This window comes from Lepisma saccharinum, chromosome 26 (genome assembly GCF_977018435.1).
Source record: "Lepisma saccharinum chromosome 26, izLepSacc3.1, whole genome shotgun sequence".
Classification (NCBI taxonomy): Eukaryota; Metazoa; Arthropoda; class Insecta; order Zygentoma; family Lepismatidae; genus Lepisma; species Lepisma saccharinum.
This window is the reverse complement of record NC_139254.1, coordinates 41,497,076-41,519,755: the sequence shown is the minus strand read 5'-3', so window position 1 is coordinate 41,519,755 and position 22,680 is coordinate 41,497,076. Positions and strand designations below refer to the sequence as shown.

At 35.9% G+C, this 22,680-nt stretch overlaps 1 protein-coding gene across 1 annotated transcript in view; it reads right to left on the bottom strand.

Annotated features, from left to right (window-relative positions):
- Positions 1-22,210, bottom strand: part of LOC145979849 (clavesin-1-like) — an 89,144-nt gene extending 66,934 nt beyond the window's left edge. Inside the window, exons 1-2 of the mRNA XM_083112885.1 lie at positions 22,116-22,210; positions 2,082-2,241 (exon numbers count right to left, since the gene is read on the bottom strand). Of these exons, the coding sequence (XP_082969011.1) occupies positions 2,082-2,193 (112 nt within the window). The 5' untranslated portion in view covers positions 2,194-2,241; positions 22,116-22,210. The remainder of the gene's footprint in view (positions 1-2,081; positions 2,242-22,115) is intronic.
- Between the last annotated feature and the right edge of the window lie 470 nt (positions 22,211-22,680).

Below are 22,680 nucleotides of genomic sequence, written 5' to 3'. Positions count from 1 at the left end.
TTTTCTTTTGTTTCGGTGTCCACTCGGAAGTTGTTAAAACTTATTCTATGTACTTTATATCCACTTCATGGGCTAATCGGGACTGAATCTGCAGTTTAAAGTGGAATCCAAAGCTCAGTGCATGTTGGACCCTTCAATTACAAGGCGAGATATCTCGTCCTGACCCACGAAATGTTTAGTATAAGCAACACGTACATTGTGTTGCTCATACTCAAAGTTTCCACCACTTAAAGTTTTACAACGTATATGTCATTAAAGCAAAACTTTTCTTAATAATGTTTTTCTGCTTTATATCTTGTTTCGATGCTGTGAACCGTCGAAATACGGAATTATAAATAGGTTAAACCGGGCAGCACAGGCTCGCAATTATTACTAACTAATTGTAACTTTGCAATTACAATAAACAAAATACACGACATTTTGAAAACAAGAAGTCAATAAATTTAAAAGCTTGGTATGTCTGATAAGACACATTAATTTAAATTTATTTTTACCAATTTCTTCAAATATGATAGAGTTTCGAACGAGATCATCTCGGACATCAAGTATCGCCTCGCTTTGATTTTGCGGTGATTTATTTCAGTCTCGTTTCGAAATTTGAGAAGAAACAGACTTTTCTTGTCTCAGTATCATCTCTATGTTCAAAAATATCTTAATATATGTATAGGTTTAAGAATAGTTTTCCCTCTTACAAAGTTATGAAGTACAGGAGTACATTGTACCCCCCAATGTCTCGTCTCATTTGTGTAAGTATTTCGTTTCGGAAAATTCAATTTGAAGAATTCAAAAGAAAAAGTCAGTCATATACTCTTCTGATGAAGATTTATATATTATCTTTGAATCGATGCGACCACTTCTTTAGAAAAGTGTACCCCCCTTACGCAAAGGAGCATTCTTCTGGAGCGTGATTTTCTGAGAGAAAACTTTATCTGATTCCATAGTTTCACAGAAATTTTACACAATTTTCATCTCCTTAAAGAGGTTTCCAAGAACACAGGTCAATGAACTAAGCAAGCACAATGTAGTAGAATAAGTTTACAATGGTTTGAATTTCTGTGGTAGCTAAGTAAGATAAATTAGATAATGCTCGTAAGTTATAAACAATATACCTAAACCTTCTTTATTGAGCGAATTGAAAATATGTTCTTTTAACAGTAGCACCTTGCGTCTGTCAAATTATCTAAGGGGGTACAGGGGGTACAACGGAATTTTCGGTTTTATGGGGGTACAGTATTCCCCTTCATAAATTTGAGGGGGTTCAATGTACCCCTGTACCCCTGTACCTCCCGTTCCTGCGCCACTGCATGAAGTCACATTTTTGTGTTTTTAAATATAAATTGCAATGTCAGTTTTGTAAACAACTTCATTTTTAATGGAATATCCTGTTATGAATCACCTTTTGGATTACCAAAAGGATTATTTAGTATCATACATATTATCGGACCCTACCTTTCCTATGGTACATCCTCTTCAATGTTGCCTCACATGTAACTTGAAATATTCATCACTAGAGATAGGAACTTACATAATTGCCCAAGTTATCATCGAAAACATTTAATTCATAATACGTTTAATCATGAAACCTAATTTTTCAACACAGTTATGATTTATAAAGTGACTACAACATGTAATCCGAAAATGCTTTATGACATCACAACTTGCCCTTTGTATGGCACAAACTGCTCCAATATGGGACAAGTTATGATAACATACTTATTCCTTTCTTCACTTACTGTCTTTCTAATGTGAGTTAAAATTAAGTATTTAAAAACAATCGTTCCGATTGCTAAATTCATATGCTAAAATAACAATCTAAATTCCAAGAACATTTGACGCCAACAGAAAGAAACAACCCCGGTTCCTTGAAAACAAAACCATTGCATATAGCATTGTACGGTTAGGTTTCTATAAAATATTTAAATCTTAGTGATATCTGGAACTGAGACTAATATTAAATTAATATGAAATTGACTATGACATGTAAAACCTCTGTTACAGCAATAGCTCTAACACCGACCTTGGCCTTTACTTATAAAAGCATCGCTTCAGTCTACTTCTTGTCAATTGCATTTATCATTTACCAACAATCAGTTGTCTTAACTTCTGTAAGGCTTCCTTGGTTCCTGGTTCTCCTAAAGCTTTGTCATACTCCTCCACACAGGAAGGAACTTTCGTTGTAGTACTCGATTCCATTTCGTCAACTGAATTTGAACACCATTTCCTTTGTTGCGAATTTGAAAACTGCAATTCAGAAATGATCAATTATTATTCAAGTCGAATATTTACGTAGTCTACGTATAAATACAGGAGTTTGTGACAACTAGGTGGAAAAGGGAAATCAAGATATGTTAAACGTTTCGATTACTGTAGACGTATACGTTCCATTTTCTGATTACAAGCACAAAAGAAGACTCTTAGTTTGCTTTAATTCTCTCAATCCATGAAGCAATAACCACAAAAGTTACAGGAAGATTGTTTTAAGTTTTAAAAAATGAGGTTGTGCTACATAATGTAATTCAGCTAAAAGTTCAAATAATTCTTAGTAATTTGCTTATGAGTCTAATATAGGTAGTCGTTCAATATATTGCAACACAATCTCTGCTCAGTAATAATTAATAGGTCCTTAGACATTTTGCATACCAGTGACATGATACAGTTGATATGCGTGCATATTTATGTATTTTTAAATGGAAACATGATGCATGAAAATATACCGGGTAAGAAGATAGAACATCCATTCAGGGCAAACAAAGTCAAGAGTATTTTCTAAGATTTTTTCCTGTACTTTAAAACTGCCACATTTAAAAGTGCCTGCTTTCGTTCAAATTTAATACCGGGAAACACCATCCCTTCCTTTTCGGGTAGAACCTTTGAACTACTTTCTATTTTTAAATAAGTCGATGTACTTGTAGCTATTTGAAACAGTCTCTACCTATTACCTTGGTTCACTGTAGGCCGGGATGCAGTGAATAGTTTGTTTGGATTATTTCTATATTTTATAATCATTTTCTCTTGTGGTCATTGTTCATTCCCGTAGGCGGAAGTTACTGATGGGTTTCATGCCGTACAATATAAATGTGCACCGATGAAATGTACTGATAAAAATCTGAATGATTTTGTACTTGAGATTCAGAATACATTACACACAAATGTAACTGAAAATAATAATTTACAACGTGCTTTCATTTTTTTTATTCATTTGTTATATTTTTATTTCGATTCTTTGTGCTACTTTTGGCTAACTTCCGAAGATGGGGATGAGTAAAGACATGATGAAATTGATGAATGTACTCTCACACACATCCATGCCCAAGCCAGGATTCGAAACTTGAACACCTGGCGCCGTAGCGCGATGTGCTAACGACTCCGCCACGGGGGCCGGTGTGCTTTCATTTTAACAACCTATGCTTGAATATCTGCACCAATAATATACAGAAATCTGCCCCATCCGAAAAAAACACTTTGGAATTACTTATGAATAAGGAGCAACGATAACAAGTAAGAACACCATAGATGAACCAAATTATTTTAATTCTCGTTCGAAATTTCAACGTATGGAATGGGACATTAGGATCTGTGGTCGAGTCGCATATTTTGAAGCGCCAGGTTTGTTGAGTTGTATCTGAGCCTTGAAATTGTAACACAGAGCAGTTTGAACAAAATGAAGTTCAAGGTCTTCTTGTATTTCTGTGAGGTAAGTATCCCTGCTATTTCCATGTCCAGTGGTAATCCTGCGACATTATTCTGTATTAAACTGGATCGGAGAGGATTCCTTGCAAGTATTCCTAAATAGTGGAGGAAGAAGTTTGAACACCTTCTTCACGGAGTTCCTGAGTTTGATATGATGCATATTTTTATGTGACGGCACAACTTTAAAATATGTCACTAATATATTTATTTTTAGCAAAGAAAGCGTAATTTCCGTGTTATTAAATGTAAAATTGCACCTTGTTTGTAATGTATATCGTTTGTTTAATGTTTATTTTATTTTATGCTCTATTATGAGTAGTTTAATTTATATTCATGTTTGCGAGAGTGCGCTATGTGAATTTGTATTTCTAAACATGTATAGATTTTTTTGATAGTATCCTTTGTAGATAGTGAGTGATTCATCTGTACTTCAATCTGAATTTTCGAAAATAATATAAAAGCGAGGATAGCGCCTAAGAAATATTACACTTTCGCCACGGATCGTAAAAGGAACTCCTCGGTGTTGTGCATACATCTTGGTATGGTAGTTTGGGACTCAAGCTACGTCTATGTGTTCATAGGCATGCCGATGGCCATGCATTGATGCTACGCACAATACTGCAACCATTATTCGTTAAGAAATAAAGCTAGCCTAATGATTAATTTGGAATAAAAGGCTAAAGAGCAAATATTGGCTCAGTTATTATTGCATATCTTTTGGTGTGGTAGTTCGGGGCGCTAGCTAGGTCTATGTGATCATTGGCATGCCGATAGCCATTCATTGATTTTATGCGTTTTTAGTTGAGTCAATTCATCGACAAAACAAAATCCTCGTCTTCGTTTCAAGTATATTCGCATTATAATTGCCATATGTAAACAATAAAACCTTTTAGTTTATCTACAGCAGCGATGTGGTTTTATTTCTCTGTACTGTGAATATTGTCTTTGCCTAACACTATCCGTGTGCCTGAGGGGAGTCTGTGTACTTCAGGGAGTCTGTGTACTTCAGGGAGTCTCTTCGTTCACCGCAGAGTATTATTAAGTTATTATTAATAAATACATATAATAATACGTTTAATATTATAATGATAAAGCAGTAAGAACGTATCAAATGGCAGCTAAACGTGTTGGCTCGATTTTGTAGTGTATAATGAGATCCAAGTTTATTACCTTCCAAATTGTCCATCACCATGTTCGTGCACTTTATTTGACCCAATAAGAGCTTCAAGAATTAAAAGGATACTCAAAACAAGGTGTTGACAACTTATGCACCTGCATACATAAAAATCCATGGCTTAAAACACCCAGGATGTAAGAGAGAAAGTAATGATTATAGTCATGGACAATTTTCACTTTAATACTAATGGATCTCACTGTACAAGGGCAAGACAATTGTCTAAAGTTGAGATTCATTGTGCAAGAGCACTGAACTTTCATATGTATAGAAAAGCACAGTTATATTTTGTTTCGATATGGAAAGAAAGCATTTGAATAGCGCAAATAAAAATCTTACTTCGAGTTCAGGACTTGATGTTCCCGATTGTTGTCGGGACATTGATAAAGAAATAACCACATTTGTCTGCACGAAATGTACAAAGCTTCTACGTTATGATTGTTGTGGCTTAGATATTCGAACTGAAAGCCAAGAAGCTACCAATTTAGTTTGTAAATATTTTGAATCATTGTCTACGGATACTTCATCTGATCCATTAAGTATGTTCTAAGGATTAAAAGCCATGGTTGAAGGAATTAGCAAGCAACAAGTCGAAATTATGGAAACATTACAGGCTGATATTAGAAAACAGTCTGAAGCATTACAGGCTGATATGTGTAAACAGTCTGAACCACTGAAGGCTGATATTAGCAATGATGTTAGCAAACAGTCTGAAACATTACAGGCTGATATTAAACAGCAAGCTGATTCCATTAACAACTTGAAGGCTGATATCTGTAGACAATGTGCGCTATTAAAGGATGATATCGGTAAGCAGCACGATGAATCTATGAAAGCTTTAAGAGCTGAAATACAAATACTAAAGTCTGAGAACGAGGAAACTAGGGCCCGATTCGCTGAAGAAATCCGGCAGGCTAGGGAGAAAGACTTTCATGAGTTCCGGCGTAGCTTGGCAGCTGATGTTAATGAAGCCATGGAAAGTGTTCGCATCGATGTAGAGGATATTTATTCGACATTCACTGAGAAGTGCAATAAGATTATTGAAAAACAGATGACGATGCAACAGATATTGGCCGAGGCCGAGACTGATAAAATACGGTTCCGATCTGAGGTTTAAGAAAATATTGGTCAGATTCCAGTAGTTGTATTTCAAAGAAGTAAGGACGTTGAGTAAATAGAAACTCAAGTAGAACAGCTTACAAATCAGTTAGAGACCATGCACGTTACTACGTTACCCGGCAAAACGAAACAGAAACTGGATCTCGAACAGCTGGTCATCCGTCTGCAGTTTCTGAGAGTGCAGTGTTGCCAACCATAAACATTGAACTAAATGAAGCGATGAAAAGAGCCGGTAGAGAGAGAACTAGAGACGACAAACAAGTCTGTCGCCCACAAGTTACTGCTGATTCAAAAGCTAATGAAGTTTCGTCTACTGTTCCACCTACCTTTAGTTTTTCGGGCGATGACAGAGGTTAAAGAGAGCGTGAATCTCGCAGGGCACGGCATCGTCCTTGTGGAGAAGGAGCAAAGAGGAAACTTCGAGAAAGGAAGAAAGATCGCAGTTCCTCCTCTTCCAGCACCAGCTCTGACTCTCAGTATCAAGCGAAAATCAGGAAGCGAAAACGAAGGCATGGACATGTGAGAAGCGGGTCAGATGAGTCACCACCGCGAACTCGGCGATCAGCAACGACAGGAACCCCAAGGATGGCAGACCATAATTCCTTGTCCAAGTTCAAGGGAGACCTGGAAGCCAAGAATGCTGAACAGTATTTAAAAGAACTAAACATCAACTTTGATTTAATGCAAGTTCCATACGAATACCGATTGGAAATTATTCCTCGGTTACTCAAAGGCCAGGCTGAGCATTGGTTTCGAGCAAATCAGTTGGAGTTCAGGTCCAATTCTGATTTCTGCATGCAATATGCTTCTGAAGAGGCCAAAGAGAGGCAGCTGACGGCAGTGAGATCTCGTCGATATTCAAAGCAGTCTGGTATAAGTATGGAGGAGTACGCTTGGTCCATATACTCAGCCTACCGCAATCTGTCTGCCCGTTATGTAGAACCAGAGATAGTGAACTTAATCATCTCCCAGCTTCCATATAGAGCCAACAGTCTGAGTTTGGCTAATTCTCCTCGAACTGTACTACAGCTTGCTGATTTTTTGAAAATATTCGAGGTACTTTAGGAGCAGGACAGTTTGAAGCCTGTTTGTGGAATAGAGAAGTTGGTGGCCAGGGAAACGCTCCTAGACAAAATAGAATTTGAAACCAACCACCCAGGGTCAGGCAAGTTATGCAGAACCATGGAAATGGATATTCCAATTACAACATGCGGCTTAATCCTCCTAGAAGAGATAGCAGGAACAACTATGCACGTGGGCCGCATCGTTCCAGATCTGATCCAGAAGACCATTCCCGTGACTCTTCACGTAACGCCTCTGTACCCAGTAACTTCAGAGCGACGGAGCCTCCGTTTGAACCTTCTGCTTCACGTTTGACGAACGAGCAACGTCAAAGCGTCGACATAACAAGAGACTTTTGTTCTGGGAACAGACGACAGCATTATAAATCGTGAAGATAATCATATTTTTGTTGTGCTGACTACAATAGGCAGTTAGAAAGGAACATTTACCCAGGGCTCCGTTTATTAAAGCAACTGTAACAGGCGTTGATTTTATATTTGTTCTGGACACTGGCAGCGAATGTAATCTCATGAGATACGTCATTTGGAAGAAGATTAAAGAGAAGCTGCCGTCATTGCAATTACAACCTGTCCAGATGTCAGCCTGACTGATTTCACTGGGAGAAACATAACTAGGTTTGTGGGATGTAGACAAGTATTTCTGGAGATTGCTGGAAGAAATTTATTGGAGGAAATGTTTGTCTTGAAATGTCTCGAAGCTGACTTTATTTTGGACTAACCATTTCTCCCGAAATTTGAAGCAGGAATCCGCCTACAGCACGAGAAGCTATCCCTCACCGTAGACGCAGTTCCGGTAGAGCACGACCTCGTGAATAATGAATCTTCGACAGGGACGTGTGTAAGAAACGTCCGTGAAGATTCCCATGTCGATCAGTGAACGGCTAGTCCTGACGACATTCTTGAGAAGGACAATGCGAATGAGATTTTATGCAAAAGTGGTAGAAGGCAATTGGAAGAAGTTTTATTGAAGCATAGAGATGTATTTTCTAAAAAACCAGGTACTATTAAAAACTTCCAGCATGAGATTGAACTCACCACAACAGAACCTGTGTATCGATCTTCATATCCCATACCTATAGCAGAGAGAAAGCTCTGAAAGGAGAACTGATAAAGTGGAAACAATGAGAAGATTCTGTGCCTTCATATTAATCTTGTATGAGTCTCTTAATTGTTGATAAGCCTGATGGTAACACACACCTGCAGTCTCTTTGTTGATTAATTATTCTATTTCTGACACCACTGGATATTTGCCTGCTGAACTATTTCTTCAATCGTCCAATACCCAGAGAGATCCTAACTCATTTCAATTGGCCCCAACCGAAAAAAGCCCAACCGGATTGGAAGTCCAAATTATTCTTACCCCAAGTCAGGGAGAAGAAGAAGCTATCGAAGAATATAAAACAAAAGAGAAACGCCAAGCCAGTGACAGTTAGAAACTTCGTGATGGTTAAAAACCATTCCTTAAGCTCCTCACTAGATAGGACTATTAAAAGTTGTTTATGTTGTGGCTACTGTCTTATCTAGTGGACAAAGTGGAAAATAATGTTGTGACATTGCTAATTCCAAAGAGTAAAGAATGATATGGTAAGGTTGACTTGAATAACCTGAAACTGGTGATTTTTTTCGGTGGATCAGAAGAAAGCGTTTGTACTTTAAAACTAAGTCTCCTCCAGGTAGATAACTTCCTTCCTGAAACTTAGTTTCCGAAAGGAAGGGGCAGATGATATGATCCATATTTTTATGTGATATCACAACTTTAAAATATATCACTAATATATTTATTTTGAGTAAAGAAAGCGTAATTTCCGTATTATTACATGTACTATTGCACCTTGTTTATAATGTATATCTTTGTTTAATATTTATTGTATTTTATGTTCTATTATGAGTAGTTTAATGTACAGTATGTTCATGTTTGCGAGAGTGTATTTGTATTTCTAAACATGTACTATAGATGTCAGGTTTGTTGATAGGGTCCTTTTGTAGATAGTGAGTGATTCATCTGTACTTGAATCTGCTTTGTCGAAAATAGTAAATATAAAAACGAGGAAAGCGGATAAGAAATATTACGCTTTCGCCACGGATTGACGAAGCTTTTAAAATTAAAAAGAACTCCTCGGTGGAAAGCAAGGGCGTAACAAGGAAGTTTGTGTTAGGAATTTCGAGTGGATAAAGAATCTACTAGTGTTTCTTGTGCTTTGAGATTTAAGTTAGGATTATATTCGTATAAACTGAGAGTAATATATAATATAATAGTTGTGTGAACGAAGTGAATTGATAGATTAAGTGAAGATAAAGTGATTAATATGATATAAGTGTTTAATATGGCTCGACGCCATTAAACAAAATGAATAGCCAAGTAAGTGACACAGACACTTCGGAATGTATGGAAGTTTGGGTTCCTGCTAGCGTAGCTAGTCAAGACAAAGGTGATGTCTCTCAGGAAAACCTGTCACAGGATACAGTAAATACACATGAAGTTAAAATATCTAAAGATCATGAAACAATTACATACAAAAATACCCAATTGGGGCCTTATGATGTATTTGTAAGAAGTGCAAATGAAATTAATGAAACAAATAGAAGAAATATTGGTCAGCTACATATACTAAAATTAGGGAAAGAACTTCATGAAACCAAAATCGAAGGTCTAAAGACAATTGAGACCATGGGGAAAAATCTGGCGAAATTGGAATTCAGATCTGCGACAAATGCTAACAACTTTCTCTCTCATCCAGTTCTAAGGAACAATAACTGGTTTGCTTATGTGCCAGCACATAAAGTGAGGAGAATGGGTGTAATTAAGGGAATAGACACCTCATTTACAGATGATGAGTTATTAGAAAATATAAAACCTAATGTTTTCAATGTACTCAAAGTGAGACGAATAATGAAATACAAAATTGACGAAAATGGAAGTCGAATTGTTGAGCCAACGAGATCAATAATATTGACATTTGATGCCTAAACCTTACCATCATATGTAACTTTATATTATTCAAAGATTGATGTAGAGCATTACATTCCCATGGTAAAGCAATGCACAAACTGCTACTATTATGGGCATTTCAAATCTAACTGTAAGAGTAAATTGAAGTGTAAACGTTGTGGGCAAAATCATGAATTCTCAAGCTGTAATAATAATGTCATATGCATTCACTATTCACAAGAACACTGGGCAACAGACAAGGACTGTCCAGAAAAACAGCGACAAAAGGATATAGTTAAGACTATGGCGCTTGAGGGCCTATCTTATCATGAAGCTGTGAAAAAATACCCAAAAGCTACTTTAAATACTGCATCAGTAGTACCGAGTGAGAACAGAGTATACAACATGTCCTACGCATCAACATGCAAGGAAACAACACAGACCCAATATAATATTAATGCAAATACTTATAAACAAGAAAACCAATACCAAACGCTTCATCACCCAATGCCTAACAAAAGAGCTTTTAATTACGCTCAACAAGTGGATCTTAACCAGGAAACAACAAAGTTATCTCAGGGAAAACGTCCAAAATCATCGGAAACATCTCAAAATCGAGAACAAAAAGAAAGACAGAAATCAGCGACAATTGACAAAACAAAACCACATTGGAAAGAAAAGCAGCAGAGTGGTTCAATGAACTCGGCTTTAGATCAAAGAGACAAATTATTTCCACTATCGCAGAAAATGCAAGCGAGTTCAGATTGTGGATCATCAATGAATGACCCTTTTTTAACAATTTTTTCTAAGTATCTAGCAGGAATATGCAACTTCGCCAATACCTCGTCATCACATAACATGAAACAGGATTGGTCTGTTGTAGCATCAAGTATAATAAAATATCTAATTCATCACTCAGAATGCCAGGCAGGATAAAGAGAATTATACAATGGAATATTAGAAGCATAATTCCAAATATAAACAGTCTAGAAAACATTATTCACTTTTACCCAGCAGACATTATATTAATTCAAGAAACGTGGTTGAAACCTGAATAAAAAATTAAAGCCTATGGATACCACTGGATAAGACACGACAGAGATGACGGATATGGTGGAGTGGCCATAGGGATTAAAAATAATTATAGGTATGAAGTAATACATTTAAGGAATATGCCTGATAATATTCAAATAGTTGGAGTAACAATAGATAGTACTACATTTGTTACAATATATAATCCACCTTCGTCTAAATTACCGTATTCGTTCTGGTGTAATCTCTTCCAACAACTTCCGGCAAATACTTCTATTATAATCGGAGGGGATATTAACGCACATCATCCATTGTAGGGTTGTTATGGTTCAGATATGTCAGGGAAATCTCTGTACAGATATATTCAAGAGTCAAATGTTACAATACTAAACGATGGCACTCCCACATATATATCGAGACCAAATGAAAATCCTAGTGCCCCTGACATAACACTCGTGACAGAGAATATAGTTGCAGATATTAACTGGAGAGTTCTGTAAAATCCATATAATAGTAATCATCTTCCAATTTTGATATCATTTCATTCAAATATAGATACAACACTTATATCTAGTAATCTTCCGGGAAGACCAACACGTCCATACTATTCTAAAAATATTAACTGGAACGAATTTTCAAGACAAATCAATCTCTCTACTGAAAATTATCAACAACAAAATTTAGGGAAAGATTACGAAAACTATACATCACTAATTAAAGAGAATTTGAACAGATCTACAATTCCCCATCAACGTGACTCGAAAAGAAAGATTGCTCCGTGGTGGACGACAAACTGCCAGAAATTGATAAACGCTAGACAAAATGCATTCACCAAATATAAAGAAAACCCAACAATGAACCATTTCTTGAAGTACAAAGAAACAGCAGCCAAAACTCAAAGGTACTTAAGGCAAATTAAGGCAGAGTTTTGGAAAAAGTTTTGTCCCTCATTAACAAATGAATCATCCTTAACCACAACGTGGAAAGTTATTAACAGAATGTCTAATGCCAATAATATTAGTAGATATCATGGAGGTGACATAAGCAGTCAATGGATAACAGAATTTCATCAAAACCTAACACCAGACTCCAGCGACTGTGATTTTAATGCCATATTAAATTCAATGAATGAATTCACACCATCAACATTGGAATGTCCATATACCAGTGCAGAATTAAGAAAAGTTATAAGTGAAAGGAAACCTTCGTCGTCACCAGGAATGGATGGCATATCATATGAATGTATACAAAACTTACCGCAACTGGGTATAGATAAATTATTAGTACTTTAAAACGTGATATGGATTAGTGGACAAGTTCCCCTTCAATGGAAGGAAATTGTTATAATTCCAATCCTTAAACCAGAAAAATCACCAGGATGTTCTAAAAATTATCGGCCAATAGCACTAGCGTCATGCTTATCAAAAATTTATGAACATCTTATACTTAATAGAATTACTTGGTGGATTGAATATAACAATATATTACCAAAATATCAAATGGGATTCAGAAGAGGAATGGGGACAATAGATGTTTTGACTACACTTATTTTAGACATATGGTTGTCAATTGTTCGTCGCGAATTTTGTATAGTTGTCTTTCTGGATCTTTCTAATGCATATGATGCAGTCCTTATAGATTTGCTTGCTAAAAACTAAAAAATCTCAATCTTGCTAAGCAATTTATTAAAAGTATAGTTGGATTATTACTACAGAGAAAAATTTATGTTCTTTACGGTCATCAACTTTCAAATGCTCGCACAACTAGTCAAGGACTTCCGCAAGGTGCTGTGTTAAGTCCAACATTATTTAATTTGTATACTTATGATCTTGGCAAACAAGTATTGAAGTATGCTAGATTACTGTACCCAGTCCTTTGCACGTTGGAAAATTGGACATCTGAGATAGCCGGATGTTTACCACCGCAGTTTACGGTACTTTAGGACAATTCTTTGTAGCATGTAATTGGGGACATTTTACCTAGTTAAAAGTATTTTCTACTGTAACGGCGGGCTGCCTATATACTGGCAAAAAAATGTGGGGAGCTGGGAATAAGTCGCGGACCAACCAGACAACAACGTTGGCGTGGAGAGTTACGACGTCGATTGGAGGAAGTTCTGCCCACACCTCGTTCTACAGGCTCCTGCGTTTCTTATCGGTCTGGATTGGTCGCTACCCCGCTCCCCACTTCCTGTGCCAGCATATAGGTCACCCGCCGTAAAACTGGAAAAGAGCTATAGAAGTTATTTTGTGAATGGTCCAGTTTCTGACCTTTGGAGCATTACATAAATTGTCGCTGATGATATTCCTCTATCGCCACACCAGTGTTCAAAGTACGGTTCCATATAAACTCCTTTGGCAAATTCCGTCCTTTTAATGTTCAGCAGAAAGGAGTTTGAGCTTTTGTTTTAAGTCTACTTTATGCACGTTCATGCTAATCAGTACTACACCTAGAGTTTAAAGTGGGATCCAAACCACTATGTGCCTCCGTCAATTATCGAGCCAGGGGTAGCAGAATAAAAATGTTGATTTCACAATTAAAACGTAAAGAAAATGAGAGAAATCAACAGTTTGGGCCAATCCTCTGTTAATTTTCCATAATATAGGGTCAAGCCAGCACTGCTTGATGGACCATTATCTTAAAAGCATTATTTTTGTTGTAACAACCATGCAAGTGTATTTCACAACAAGCATTAATTCTTTCTTGTATGACTTCTTTTATAAATCGCAGCCATTCGAGTTACGTGGCTTCACACACTTTACGACATTGCAGAGTGGCGATAAATTTAATAATTCAGCCAAAAGTGAGAATGGAAGAGGAAACCTTTATTTCTACAAATAGCCGACCTACTCCGACACTAATAAAAGGGAGAGAAACATCATCTTTGACCAGCTGCTTCTTTTAGGATGTAGGGTGTTTACCTTCGAAATTCTGTGCTGTTGAGCTTTGATCTTACTGTAGGACGTATGTAATAAACCTTGCTTTCTATTTTGATTTATATTTATTTTATTTCATATTGTTCACAACAAAAGAACACATCCTATTCCCCTTGAAGTTCTCTTCAACACACACACGTACATACACATAAACACACACACACACACACACACACACACAAAAACACTTGCTTAATACTCATGTCCACATTGCCACTCATAACTACCGGTTACACCTGTCACTCAAGTGAACACCCGGGAAATCCCAGGGAGAAATACGGCTATGTTCTGTCTATGTTCTGGTGTTCCTTGGAATAATATGTTACAAGTTATTAAAACCTGTAGTTCTAAAATGCAGGCTAATACAAATTTGATGGTAGCTTTCAGGTGATTCGTTAAAGAATATACAAGTTTAACTTTGATAATGCATCCATAACTATGAAACAGCACATGGGTTAACAAAAAAATCAATATACTCTAAATTCAAAAGTGCATCAATGCTACAACAGTATAATATTTGCCTCAATGAAGGAAATGTTTATGGACACTAATTAATATTTTCTTAGAGTGTCGTTTCATTCTTTTCTATTTTGCACATGTTTGCTTATCAAGGTCAATCCTACAACCTTTCGTGTGATACATTTGGACTAATATGTAACTCTCTGAGAAAGTTGATTCGAAGCCGATGAAGTTAGTAACTAAGGTGCCGGTAAGGTCTACTGCCCTTGCAAATTATTATTTGTTTACTTGAAACACGTAGTGAGCAAATTGGTTGAAATATGTACATCATTTTGAGCAGTTGTTCGGATTTTTTTTTAAGAATTCCCTAAAATAATTTAGCTTCCATGTGAAAATATAAACTAATATTTGTCTGTATTCGAACGTCTCACGCCGGTGACTAGTGTGAAAGCTCGAGGCTGGTGTGACTGGTATCTTTCGATTCACCTATTTATGCAAAAGTCCGCGTTATTTTGTAGTGTACAGAATTGTTTAATTGAGAATATGTTCTAATTTCGGAACACCACGAAATTTTCTTCTGTCGCTGGTAAAATGAGTATAAAAACGAAAAATGATTGTTTCAGTCTGATAACCTGATGCGTTTTTGCAATTGCATTAGCTTCACATTAGCAACTGCACATTTGAATGACGTTTTCTTCTGTTTTCTTCTTCTTTCACTTTGATAGCTAGATGTGAAACGGCATTATATTGGCGTAAATTTTTCCTAAATTTGACGTGAGAATTAATGTTTGTGTTTTACGTGTGCTTCATGGGAAAATTGTATTATCAGCATAGTGGGATCCGGACCACTTACTAACATGCCTTCACTGATGATCGATCCAGTGCCTCTTCATTACAATTCAACATCGTTACCACAACGCCATCGGAAAATCCTTAATCTTAAAATCACCCACACATACACACACTCACGTTGAAAGTGGAAGCAATTGCAGATACTCCGCAGCAACACGAACAAAAATTTATTGTTTGCGTCTATGACTAGGCATTTTTAAACTATATCTCAATTATGAAACAATGCAAGGTAAAATATACGAGAAGAGTAACAATAATTCTAGTGCTAGTAAGTGCAAAATGCAACTGAAAGTAGAGGTAATTTTTAAATTTCCTCAAACCGAGAGAGCTTTCTTGCATTTCGCATTATTCCCTAAGGCTCGATGGAAGAACCTACATCTAATATACTCCAGTTCATTAAAAATGTTCATAACCACTAACTAACTAACTCTCTAGCCTTCTTAAACCCGAAGGTTCATGGCTGCAGCAACACAGGCCTTCCATCTGTCCCTATCTTGAGCAAGATCTATATACTCTTTTCCATCCCTACCGATTTCCCTTAGGTCCATCTCGACGTTGTCCCTCCATCTTCGTCTTGGCCTTCCTACTGGTCTCTTACCATCAGGTTTCCCAACAAGAATCCTGTAAACTCCTCTTTCCTCTCCCATTCGTGCCACATGGCCTGCCCACCTAAGTCTTCTTGATTTAATTATTTTAATAATGTCTGGACATGAATACAAATTATGTAGTTCTAAATTATGTAACCTTCTCCACTCACCTGTCTCCTCATCCCTTTTAGGTCCAAAGATTTTCCTAAGGATCTTATTTTCAAATACTCTTAATTTATGTTCCTCTTTCAATGTAAGGGACCAAGTTTCACACCCATATAATACTCCATGCAAAATTACTGTTTTGTATATTTTAACTTTTAGTTTCTTAGATATTAAATGAGAAGACAAAAGTTTATGAAGAGAGAAGTAACATGCATTTCCTGAATTAAGCCTACTTTCTATTTCCTCTTTAATATAATTTTCATTTGTTAATATTACTCCTAAGTATTTGAATTTGAAACTGGTTCAAACGAGTTGTTATCAATAATTAGATTTTGATTATTACCTAACACTTGGTTTCGGCCTGTAAGCATATATTTAGTTTTCTCTTTGTTAACTTCCAAACCTATCTCTTTAGCAGTTTTGAAAAATATTTTAGCATTATTCTTAATTGTATTCACATCATCGCCCAGTAAGTCTACATCATCTGCATATGTTAACAACTGAGTCACACCATTTAATTTTAGTCCTTCTTTAGTTTCGTTTACCTTCCTAACAGCATATTCTAAGGCAAAATTAAAGAGCAATGGAGATAATGCATCTCCTTGTTTTAACCCATCATGAATTGTAAATTTGTCAGACATATTAATACCCACACGAATTTTACTTTCTGTTTCACTGGTGCATATTTTTATCATACTAACAAGCTTCTTAGGTATTCCAAACTCTACTAATATATTATATAATTTATCTCTTTTGACCGAATCATATGCTTTCTTGAAATCAATGAATAGCTGATGGACATTTTGATTATATTCCCACTTTTTTTTCAAGTGTCTGTCTGATGTTAAAATTTGATCTGTAGTTGATCTGTTACGTTTAAATCCACATTGATAATCACCTATAATTTCATTAGCATATGGGGTTAGTCTTGTTAAAAGAATGTTAGATAATATTTTATATGTTGTTGAGAGTAGAGAAATTCCACGGTAATTATTGCAGTTCATTTTATCACCTTTTTTAAACACAGGAACAATTATGGATTCTTTCCACTGTTGAGGGATTTCTTCTTTATTCCATATTAAACAAATTAATTTATGAATTTGACATATTAATGAAATTCCACCATATTTAATTAACTCAGCTGGTATTAAATCAATGCCAGGTGCTTTGTTATTCTTTAGCCTTTTAATAGCATTTTTAACATCAGTCAAGTTAGGTTCTGGAACTAAAGGTTCTGCTGCAATTTACTTCATTCACTTCTGATTTATCTCCTACATGGACATTTAAAAGGTCTTTAAAGTAGTTCTTACATCTATTTAGAATATCGCTTGGGTCAGCTAGAAAATCACCGTCTTTATCTTTTATCAAGTTTACTTTAGGTTGCCACCCCTTTCTAAACTCATTTACACCTTTATATAAAAAAAGGTAAAGGTAAAGTGTTCCCCTGTGCATAGCACCACGCCATGAAGGCGTATAGGGGGTGTGGGGGTAACGCGCCACACTTTCTTGATCCGGTCGTGAGTGGGGATGATGTGATCAGCATCACGCCCCTGACCGCCTTTACCCCCCAGGGTTTCCCCCAGGTACCCATGTTATTCGACGCTGGGTGGGCGCCGGGGCCGCCACTTCCACCGTTAGAAAAGTTCCCGGATTTGAACCGGCCGGGGATCGAACCCGGGACCTTGAGCATGGTAGTCAGACGCGTTACCGACTGAGCCACCGCGGCCACACACCTTTATATAAATCTCTCATATTTTTATTTCTGCTGTTTGTTTCAATTTCGTTAATTTTGCTTTTCAAGTAATCTCTTTTTTTACTTCTAAACGTGCGGTTAACTTCTCGCTTTATTCTATTATAATTGTTTAGATTTGTATCATCAGAGTTATTTAACCACCTAAGTCTAGCCTGATTTCTTATTTCTATATGATTAAGACATTCATTATCAAACCATGGCTTACTTTTTCTCGGTTTATGGTATCCTATACTTTCTTTAGCTGCTGATTCTATTGCATTACGTATGTGCTCCCAATTCTTATTTACGTCTGTTTCATTTATATTTTCATCATCATTTAAATCCTGCAAAACATCAAATCTATTTGACAGTTTAATTTGGTAATCTTTCTTAATTCTTTCATCAGTAAAATTTCCTGTATCAAATTTTAGAACTTTTATATTTTGTTGCTTATTATTTATCACTGAGAGTCTTTCTCTTAATTTAGCAATTACTAAATAATGGTCACTGGCACAGTCAGCACCTCTATGTGTACGAACGTCAATTATACTAGTATGCCTTCTCTTACCAATGAGAATATGATCTATCTGATTATGAGTTTTACCATCTGGAGAAGACCAGGTATATTTATGGATATCTTTATGTTTAAAAGTGGTACTTTTCACAATTAAATTTTTTGAGGTTGCAAAACTAATAAATCTTATACCATTATCATTACTTAATTCATGAAGACTTTCTTTACCAATCGTGGGTTTAAATGTCTCTTCTTTGCCAATCTGTGCATTACAGTCACCTAACAGAATTTTCATATCATACTGAGAAAATTTATCAAAGACCTGTTCTAACTCTGTATAAAAATCATCTTTAGTATTATCATCTTCATCTTCCGTTGGTGCATGTATGTTTATTAAAATAATTTTACACCACCTACCCTGTAAATCTGCATATGATATCCTACCATTAATAAATTCTACTGTTTTAAGATCTGAGATAATTCTATTATTTATGAAAAAGCCTGTTCCAAAATTATGATTTTCAGTACCACCATAGAAAAAAGTATAATTTTTAGTTTTACAATTCCCTTCTCCTGGCCACCTAACTTCCTGGACAGCTACTACATCTAATTTATACTTAACTATCTCATTAACTGTACACTGAAATGCCCCAGGCCGGTAAAGGCTCAGAACATTCCAGGTGCCTAATTTAATATCCTTATTCCTAATGTAGATCTTATTCTTAGTCCAGGGACCTCCCAAAGTAGTCCCCACCCGGAGATCCGAACGGGGGACTATTTTACCTCCGGAATATTTTACCTTGGGAACATCCATGGCCTTATATTGCTGATTCTTGACATGGCTTTTTACAGTGCAGAGTTGTCAGCTCTACGCCTAACCCCCAATATGAATGGAGGAACTACTACACAAGACATACACAAACACATCACAGCTATAACACAATATAAACACAAACACACCACAACTACTACACAAGACAAACACAAACAAATTAGACAGCACAACTACTACGCAAAACAAACATACTAGACAGCACAACTACTACACAAACATACTAGACAGCACAACTACAACACAAGACACATACATATACACCAACGATACTACACAAGACAAATAGAAACACATTAGACAGCAGATTTTTAAAATTTCTTTTAGTATGTTACACTTACATATATTGCGCACAAATAACACCAATTAGTTTTCAAATGCCCACTTTTTGCCTTCACACAGGCATGAAGCCTACGGTAAGCTCCGTGAAATAACACATTTTAACGTTAATTTTTTGTGTTTTTGAAAGGTGTGAGGTGCATTTTGTTACCATGTTTTATCATGAAATGATGCGAAATGAACTGCAAAATGTGAAATAAATTCTTAAACAGGAAATTTAGGGTTTAATTACCAATGTGGTATCTTCTGAGGTCTGAATTATCCTCAGAGTTATGCAAATCATAGGAAATTGATTAATTGTGCTTGATTGATTGATCGAGTTCATAACCAATTGTTATAATTGTTGGTAATCTGCCACTTATCATTAGTAGAATGAATGAAATCTGAATTACACATTAAACTTACATCCAACGTATTTAGTCTTTGCAAGTTCTTCTCATAACTATATTTCGTGATCCAAGTTAAGATTAAACTGCTTTTTGATTGTTATAAAACTTATTATTTTGGAATTAATGAAACTTGTTTAAACACAAAACCAAACATCTTTTTCCCATGCTATTTGAGAGCATAGAAAGTTTCCCACAGAACTGTTTAACATATAAAATTGGCATCAATTTGTTTTTGGAAGCAAATTAAAATTTTTCAAACAGATTCTTAAAAACCCTGATATGTTGTTGAGATATTTATTCACTGCAAGGAGTTTTATACCTAAAATAAATGTTTTTCCTACAGAAAGTGCCTCTCTGATGCGATACATTTGAAATACTGCTTAAATAAGTGAGTACACGCGAACATAGTTAAAATGTGCTTGACTACATTCAACGATTTGTTGTACTACAGAGAATACTGTTATCAAATAAAGTTTCCATAAAATAGATTTCATAATGGTCTACACTATCATTTAAGGTGTACTTCGAAAACAGAAGATTAATTAATATTTACGAGAAAATGCAATGTTCTTCTCTTCCCAACTGTAAGAAAGTAATTTCCCTTATATTTTAGTAACGATTTGATCTCTGGTTAGCTTCTCTCTTCTCGTATTAGCCCCATGCAGGGGCTGGAGGAACATGTCAGAATATGACCTGCTACCTAAGAGAGCAGTTCTCTATCTAAGCAGCTATCGCAAATGTATACACTTACCCGTCATACTAAATATACCGCCACGTGGGCCGTCTTGAAGCGAAACTAGTTCTTCTCTTAGATCGGAAACACATCTTTTTAAACTACCGCAAAAATACATAAAATATTAGATCAGTATAATATTTAATTATTATAAAAATCTAACTTTATTTTATCATGTGAAAGTCAACAGTTTGCTAGAAATCATCGTTAAATTCTTGCTAATGTTAAGGACTTAGATTCGTGCGATTAAAGTTCAAGGTACGGTCAATTTCCAGTGTCGAATATATACTCGATTTATAAGGCTACATTCCTCACATGCACAGGATGTGAATCTTAAAAACGTAGAAATTATTTCGAAATACGTATCTGTGAATCATTTTATCCAAAGCGAGTTGGGCGTCACTGAGTGAAAGCACCTCCAAGAACAACGGAGAAAATTACAATATTTTTTAAAATCAAATTTTACATTAACAATATTCTCTGTAGCACAAGAGCATTACATAAACATTACGAAAGCATTGATCATATTGTTACACTTTGTTGCCATGGAAAAGAATGTAGACCTATTTTCTATAAGAAAATAATGGCCCTTGTTTTCTCTCTGTAACACGCAGCAATTAACAAATGCCGGGTAAGACTTCAGTAGATGCATAAATTACCATTCTCAGTGATGTGAAAATTGGTAACACTGGGATGTATCTTTAACGAAGATAGATTTTTTTAAAAGTAAGTGTTGAAACTTTTCTTTGAACGAATGATGAAAAGATTATTTAGGGCTATCGAGAAGGTGAGTTGTGACAAGTGTTCGGACTTGAAGATGAGAATTACGTCAGCTCTTGAAATCTCGGAATCCTATACACAACTCACCTGGTCGATATCCCGAGAGAAGATTTTCAGATTTTATTTATATTTTCTCTCCTGGAGACTATTTAATGCGTTGTATATGTTATAGCACATGGAGGACTCCTTTATGCAAATAAAGTTTGAACTCTCCAAATACGTTGATTGATTGATTTCACTTCGCTTTTTGTACCACTTTTGGCAAATTTGCGAAGATAAGGATAAGTTATGATGTGATGGACACTCACAAACACCCATGTCCAGGCTAAGATTTGAACCCGGGACCACTGGCGTCGTAGAATGATGTGCTAACCACTATTTGGGAGCCGGTCCAAATATGTTGCATGGCCACTTAATGCCACGTCATCCCCTGAAATTCCTTTACACTTTACGACTTACTTTAAGCTGGTTGGGGTGTGTCATGAACATTTTATATATGTATATATATATTGGTTTATCATCTTCAAATTTCAGAAACTCGCTGTCTTGGGCTCACTTTTGCCCTTGAGCGTTTCATCTGATACTGATACAGAAACAGCAAAATTCTGAAAATGCTCTAAGCACTCTCTCCAATTCATTCAAAAGAGCATGTACGGTAATGTGTATGTAAAACAACAAATTTATATGATAACATATAAATATTTTATATTTTCCAATTTTAAATAAATTTCTAAACATTATGTACTACTTATTCTTCTTTCCTTGACTTACGGTTGCTAAGGTTGAAATTCCTTCTTGTTCTCGATGTGCAGCATTTCCTAGGATGAAAACTAACACGTGAGAACTTTGCAGAGCTGTTGTGATGAACTGCGTAGACCTTCTGATCGTTCTCCTTTCCAACCTTTGACCTTTCTTGTTATCAAATAAAGTTATTTAACATCCGCCTTATCTAACCTTGAAACCCAAGTAATAACATATGTGCATTCTCCTCAGACGTGGTAAGATTATTCGTTTTTTGACAAGATGGAATATTCGTAGTATAAACCAGACAAATATATACACAACTTAATAGAAAGGAATTGGGGAAGGAAGGGTTCAGTGGCCACTCTAAGGTTTAATGAATTCTTATCATACCTTTTTAATAAGCAAAGTTATAGAAACATAGTATATAGACCAATAGTACATAAGTATAATAACTTTACTTCCAATTTCCATTTTATTTTTTAAATTCTTGTTGTTTAGAAATGTATGAGTTACTTTTTTTAAAAAAAGTACGAAGTGGCCACTTTGCCCGCCTAAGTTGGGTAATGTGGCCAGCCGCTTTCCATTACCTGCA